Here is a 7,248-nt window from a genome sequence, read left to right as displayed (position 1 = left end):
TGTTTGGGTGCTGTAGGGTGCAGATGGGTGCTGTAGGACGCTGATGGATGCTGTGGGGTGCAAGTAGATGCTGTGGGCATGTTTGGGTGCTGCAGGATGCAGATAGGTGCTGTAGGGTGTGAGTAGATGATGAGGGCATGTGTGGGTGCTGTAGGATGCAGATGGGTGCTGTGGGCATAGGTAGGTGCTGTTGGGTGCAGGTGGGTGCTGTGGGGCATATGTGGGTGCTGTAGGATGCAGGTGGATGCTGTGGGTATGGGTGGGTGCTGTAGGATGCAGGTGGATGCTGTGGGCACAGTGGGTGCTTTGGGCATGGATGGGTGCTGTAGGATGCAGGTGGATGCTGTGGGCACAAGGGGTGCTTTGGGCATGGATGGGTGCTGTAGGATGCTGGTGGATGCTGTGGGCACAGTGGGTGCTATGGGCATGGATGGGTGCTGTGGGCTGTAGGTGGGTGCTCTGGGCCACAGGTGGATGCTGTGTGTGTGTTTGTGTGTGTGCATGGGTGGGCCCATGATCCCCATCACCCTCGGGGAGCCGTGGCCACCCGTGGGGAAACATGGGCTGAGCTTGGCCTGAACCTGGTTCTCACCTGGATCCGGTGCCAAAACAGATATTAGGAAGTGGAGGTGGATTAATTCCCACTTTGGGGGTGCTCAGGGGGTGCCCTGGGAAAGAGAGGGGCAGAACTGAGATGTGCTGGGTGCTGCTTGGGTACAGATTTGGGGGGTTCTGCCATTGAACTGGGTGCTGTCCACATGGGAAACGCGGCCTGTCGCGAGCACCCCATCCCCGTTTCGGGATGCACCGGGATGTTCCCTCAGCCAGCCCAAAGGGAGGCGAAAGCCCTGGGATCCCACATCCAACCCTCCCCTTGACCTGCACAAGAACACTGCTGCCGGTATCCAAAATCCATACCCATTTATTGAGGGAGCTGTTTAATACATCCAGCCCCGCGGCCGCACGGGCCTGAGGAGGTGTCCAAAAACAGAGCGTCACAAACGGGGAGGTTCGTATAAGATACTTTTTACTGTTAAAACAATTCCATCTTTTTGCAAATAAACACTTTTTTTTTTCTTTTAATATATATATTTATATATTTATATATATGGTTACAAGTGATAAATTGGATTTTTTTTTTTTCCCTAGGTTTTTTTTGCCTTTTCCTCCCTTCCTCCCCCCCCCACCCCCAAACCCCCCCCAAAATACACTTATGCACTAATAACTGGCACCGACGAGAGACATCCGGCTGTGCCGTGGGACGGGTGGCTCCAGGAGGGAAAGAAAAGAACAAAACGCTCCCAAAATGCTCCCAACGCTCCTGGATGCGATGCTCCGGGATGGGGCAGCTCCAGCCTCGCTCCCTGCCCGGGGCTGCCCGTGCCAGGGGGTGCTGAGGGGTCTCTGTCCCCCATTTACTTACCGTGACCGACCCCATGGGTTCCACCACGCTGCCCTCCCCAGCATCCCTCTACCCTCGTTGGCTCTACAGTAACCCCATGGCACTGAGGGCAGGGGGGGGCTGGACCCCAGGGTCTCCATGGACAAGGGGATGGAAGGGGAAGGATGTGTTTGTCCCTCTGGATTGAGGTGAGGTTCTCCCCGTGGTCGCTGCCTCACTGGGAGCACCCGAATGGGCACAAGCCACTGATGCCACATCCCTGCCTGCTCTATGCCATGGGATGGGTATTCCCAGCATCGCTCTGGAGCCTTCCATGGCCAAGCAGGAGAGCAAAGGGTGTCCCATGGAAAGGCGGCGGTGGGAGAACACATTCCTCTGTGCGTGATGGGGGAAAAACACCTTTTAAGGGGAAAAATATACCCTGAAGATTTCACTTCCTCCTAAAAGCTCCCGTTTGACCACAAGGGGCTGAGGAGCATCCCCAGCTCCGAGGTGATGGGGACAGCGTCTGCACCGGGACCACCATTCCCACTGCCAACTAATGGCATGTTCATGGGAACTGAGTCCTGTGCTGGCCCCAGTGGGAGGTGATGGGGATGGATTATAAGGGGAACATCCAAACCTGCAGCCTGAGCTAGCCAGGGCAGGGCATGGAGCTTTGCCGGGGGCTTTCTCCCATGGTGGGACATGGGTTTGGGATGCAGCGGCTCCTTCCAGCCCTCCGTGGAGGTTTCAGTGCCCAGCTCCATGCCTGGTCCCCGCCTCTGCCTGTTCCCCCCTTCCTGCACTGCCTAAACCCCAACAGCGTGCACCCCGAGCCCCTCCTCGGGTCCCTCGCACCTGCAGTCACTGCTCTGGCACAGCCCAGGACAGTGTCACCACGTCCCCACTGTGACAAGGACCGACACAGCCCTGAGAACACGGGTCCTGCTGCTCCCGAGGCTCCGCTCCCTTCCCAGCGGGGCAGGATTGGTACCAGCATCACCCCCAAAACAGATCGGATGATGCACAAGCAGCAAAGCAACTAACGAAGCTTCCTCACTAATTGCTCTGTGGTTGAAGCAGCAGCACCGGCTCCCGTGGGAAGAGCCCTGGCTTCAAACACAACATCCATCCTCTGCTTCCCTCTGTGGCTGCCCCATCCCTGGCAGTGTTCAAGGGCAGGTTGGACACAGGGGCTTGGAGCAACCTGCTCTAGTGGAAGGTGTCCCTGCCCGTGGCAGGGGGTTGGAGCTGGAGGAGCTTTAAGGTCCCTTCCAACCCAAACCATTCCATGACTCTATGATTCCATGCTGTGCCAACCTGCCAGTGGAGAAGGATGTTAGTTATAACCCAGCAGCTCCTTGGAGCAGGGAAATGATTCCAAGCCCCCCGTGAGTGAAGAGCACTGAAGGAACCCGAGGGTTGAGGTTGTAACTGATTAAAGCAGGAGCTCTGAAGCTCCCCCTCCCTCAATGCCACCTTCCCAGCTCTGCACCAAAATCAAACTAAGGATTTCTGTTCCATTACTGTGAGGAAACGGGCCCGTTTCCCAAGGAGCGAGGTAGCCTGGTTTTGTCTGGAGACAGACACATCCCGCTCCAGGGATGCTGCCCTCCAGGCTGGAGCGAGGTGGGACAATGGTGTTAGTACAGATGCAAAGGAAAACTGGAGGGGAAATGAGCAAGCAGAGAACAGAGCATGGGCAGGGGCTCTCCATCCCCAAGGAAGGAGGTTGGGGGAGCCAAGATCACCCATGAAGGGTCCCAGCCCCATGGACAAGGCGAGTGGAAGGAGCCTGGGCAGCGGTTGGGGCTCACCCAAAAGCAGGACCCATGATTGTCACTTGGTGCTGCCCCCCTGTGCCCGTCACACACCTCCTGCGGCTGCAGCTGGGCAAAGGGACCCCAATTCCTCCCTCCTGGACAATCAGCACCTTTGGGATGGGGACCCTGGGTCACCCTTTCCATCAGCTGCTCCCCTCTGTGGCTCACCCTGACGTGGTGCAGCCACCACAGCGCTGCCACTGCAGCTCTTCCATCTGCCAAGACAACGTGAGCACCAGGGCACAGCTCCTCCATCACCCCGCTCACACCATCCCCAAAACATTCAGTTAAACCCTCCAACCTGACCCACCACCCTACAGCATCCCCCTCTCCCACTGACTCCCAAGGATGCTCACACCTCCTGCATCCCCTCCACAACCACATCCAGCCCCACTGTGTCAGGATGATGCTCTGCCAGCCCTGTGCCTGGAACAACCCCCTGCACCGAGCCACAAAGCCAACACGCCACAGAGCAGGTCCCTGCTGAAGCACCCCAAGGAAAGCACCACCAGATCCCCCCCAGCACCCTCCTGCCACCCCTCTGCCCCTGTCTGTCTGCACACACGGGTCAAACATCTTTGGAAACATCACCCTGGGAGCTGGGATGCAGCCTGGAGCCTGTCTGCACAGCCCCCAGCCCAGCACATGCAGCCAGAGAGACCCCGGACATGGGGGTCCCGCTGCTATTGCACTTTTCTTTCACTCAAGCGTCACCAGTTTGGCGCAGGGAGCAAGGAGGGAAGTCAGGGAATAGGGAGGGAAGTCAGGGAATAGGGAGGGAAGGGCCGGGCAGGGGGGTATGTACATGGGCAGGGGGTGGAGAACGGTCCAGCTTGCTTGATCCTGTTGTTTTTCCAGTGTGAAACAAGGTCCGTGACTTGCTCAAAGTGGTTAAATGGGATTTTCTGTCTTTTTTTTTTTTTGCTTTTCTTTCTTTTTTTTTGTAAAAAGGGGGTGAGTGGTGGGATGGGGGTGGGGGGGGAGGTGGGATGGGGGGGGGACACAGAAAAGCGGGAGCCCCCCACCCTGTTACCCTGGGCTGTAAACGAATCCTCGGAGACGAGTCTCTGAGCTGCTCATTTCTCAGGCATCTTACTGGCTCCTGCCTTGCGCTGGCTCGGGGGCTTGGGGACACGCTCGTCCCCCTCGGGGCTGCCTCTGGAGCCTTCCCAGTGCTCGGGGGTTTTCTTGTGATTAGTCTTTGCTGCCACGTTCTCTCTGCCCTTCGGGGACGTTTCCGGAGGCCTCTCCTTGGGTTTCCTTCCCCTTTTCTTCCCGTTTGTGCTTTTCTTCTTCTCCTCTTTGCTGGAAGAAAGCTGTTCCCTGTTTTTCTTTTTCCGGCTGGCCTCTGAGGAGGTTCGGAACCAGTTCTGTGTCCACGGGGTGACACGGGGGTTAGTGACCATCCTGGGGCTATCAGCATCATACACAGCCTGTGCATGGACCACCCCATCCCCGCTAGCATCACCTCCCCCAGGACAAGCTGCCCAGTGCTGAACAGCCACAACGGGCCCTGGGGGTGACAGGGACCCAAAGGGGGACAGGGATGTCCCTCCCAGACTGTCACAGCGCTGCTGCTGCTGCTGTCTCTGCTCTTGGGAGACAGGGATGGATGGAGCAGGGCAGCCCGAGGATGGGTGTGATGGAGCAGGGACCAGCCCGGAGCATCCCCATCCACCTCCTTACCTCTGAGTGAGCCTTGATGATGTGGTACTTGACGCCGCTCTCGGAGCTGAACTCCTTCTGGCACAGGAGGCAGCGGTACTTGCCCACCGAGTGGTCCCCCTGCAAGACAAGAGCATCCTCCTGCAGCCCTATGCAGAGCCAAAAACACCCTGGAGGGGCGACCCCCCCATCCTGCTCCCCCTCTTTGAGGGGAGGTTGATGCTTAAACCTGAAAGCAACATAAAAGAAACGCTCGTTGCAGGTTTTGCTGCCTGTGTGTCCCCAGCACCAATTGCCACGTTACCACTGACACCGTGTGCGTGTCCCTGGCTGTGCAGGAGGCTGCCGGGGCCGATTGCCCCATTTCCTCTCCATCAGCAGATCTGTGATCTCCTGGGGCTGAACCACCACCTAATTAATGTCCAACAGACTCACCTCATTTTCCTCTGAGGCTGCCGGAGATGCAGCCACTGCTGGATTCCTGTCATTAGAGCCCTTGTGGGGATGACTGATCTCCTGCTCTGCCGCAGTTCACAGCACCGGGGAGATAATGTGCTCTCTATTGACGAGGGGTTTATGGATGGGCCCCTCCAGGCGATATATAAGCTCCCTGGGAATTCCTCCATGCTGTAAATCTGGAGTTAGACAGGTCTTTTATTTCAGGAGCCGGCAGGATGCGGGCAGGCCTGGCCCTGCTGCAGGCTGCCTTCAGAAAGAGTCATCAGCTTGGAGCATCCATCCCCGCTGAGGACGGGGTGCTGCCCGGGAGCATCCTCTGTTCTCAGTAAGGCTCTTGGTGTATTTCAACCAATTCTGCAGGATTTTAGAGCAGGAATCACAGCCCAGCTCTGGAGGGGCTGTGATTTACGGCAGATTTGGTGGGGTGTGCATCCTTTGCCAAACTAAATCCTCTGTTAAGGGCAGAGTCCTGCTGACAACAGTGTGTTCCGTGCACAGAACCAGCCAGGAAATGGCCCCGTTTGCTGGTGGGCTGCCTGGTGCTGCAGGCCAGCAAAGGAACTGCCCTCCTCTCCTTGCACTTTTATCCTGCACAAACACAGCCTCTTCTGCCGGATCTCTGCAGCCCATTTTCTAAATGATCTCATTAGGGGCTGATGTTCCAGCTAGCGCTGGAGTTTGTGTTTTTAATAACCACGGGCTATGGATTGGAGCTGCCTCCTGGAAGCTCCATTCAATGGAAGCTGCAGCTGGAAGTGTTTCATGCTTGAAGCTTTACCAGCTCTTACTCAGTTCCAATTTGAGGGACCTACGCTGAGCTCCGCATCCCTCCCCTGTGGTGGCTGCAGGCCACCGGAGCTCACACCGCTGCTGCTCATCCCCGCACGGACCAGCCGCCTCTTCGGCCTCGGCTCCATCCCCAGCAGGGACCACACCAGCATCCCTCCGGCTGGGCAAGCCGCTGGGCTTCCAGAGGGGCTGCAGGGCTGCGGAGAAGGACTCCTGATTCCCATCTGCCTCGGGAAGGTTCAGCTTCCAGTGCCCAGCTCCCTGGCTCTGAGCTGCTGCGGTCACACTGGGTAGCCACAGGCTTGGGGGCTGCAGGAACCCAGCAGGAGCTGCTGCGGGATGAGGATGCTGAGGCAGGAGGATGCTGCCCGTCCCCAAGGCACTCAGTGTTGTCAGAGCTCTGGACTCTTGGGTGAGGTATCTGTGCTGCAAGCCCTCTCCTCCAAGGCTGGGGTGGTGGTTAAATCCCCTCCATCACTTCTCAGCTCCAGCGTCTCTGCCTTCATCTGTGGGTTTGATCCTGCCCATGAGGACAGTGCTGAGGGTGAGCAGCTGGATAGGGATGGTGCAACAACGGGCTGAGTGGTGACAACTCAATGGGCAGCAGCATTGCTCAGCCAGCCCTCCCAATGACCACAGTCCTTTAACCTGTGCCTTGCCCCTTGGCCTGTTGCTTCCAAACACGCTGGGGGGGATCAAAACCCAAACCCCAACCCCACCAAAGCTGTCAGCAGAAGGACCCACCTTGTTGCAGTTGGCCAGGTGAGCTTTCAGCCCCGAGACACTGGAGTAAATGGCTTCACAGCACTGCAGGAAGAAAGAAAGTAGGTTTGCCATGGTTCCCCTTCGTCTCCGTGCCTTCCTCTGTGCCGGGGCCAGGAGCCTGCTGTGCCAGCAAGGCCACCGGTCCAGGCTGAGCAGCGTGAGGTTAATGCTCTGTGAGACGCGGAGGGCTCTGGTCACACGTTTCCTATTAGTGCTAATGGGAGTCATGTGGCCACATCCCTCTGCAACGGGATGAAAAATGTCTCCTTTCAATGTCTCCATGGAAAACGTCCATTTGTGAGCGGTCGGGAGGGTCCTGCTGGGCTACAGGAGCTCTTGGAGCCACAGCAGATGCTTAACGGA

The 7,248-nt window shown here is 57.6% G+C and overlaps 1 protein-coding gene across 9 annotated transcripts in view; it reads right to left on the bottom strand.

Annotated features, from left to right (window-relative positions):
- Nucleotides 1–904: 904 nt before the first annotated feature.
- Nucleotides 905–7,248, bottom strand: part of ZNF512B (zinc finger protein 512B) — a 30,555-nt gene continuing 24,211 nt past the window's right edge. For all 9 annotated transcript variants that reach the window (XM_030502847.2, XM_030502845.2, XM_030502843.1 and 6 more), the window contains 3 exons: nt 6,865–6,927; nt 4,894–4,992; nt 905–4,577 (listed from right to left, as the gene is read on the bottom strand). In XM_030502847.2, coding sequence (XP_030358707.1) covers nt 4,284–4,577; nt 4,894–4,992; nt 6,865–6,927 — 456 coding nt within the window. In that variant the 3' untranslated portion in view covers nt 905–4,283. The remainder of the gene's footprint in view (nt 4,578–4,893; nt 4,993–6,864; nt 6,928–7,248) is intronic.

Source organism: Strigops habroptila, chromosome 13 (assembly GCF_004027225.2).
Source record: "Strigops habroptila isolate Jane chromosome 13, bStrHab1.2.pri, whole genome shotgun sequence".
Lineage (NCBI taxonomy): Eukaryota > Metazoa > Chordata > Aves > Psittaciformes > Psittacidae > Strigops > Strigops habroptila.
The sequence above is the reverse complement of the archived record's forward strand: the minus strand, read 5'-3'. Positions and strand labels throughout refer to the sequence as shown.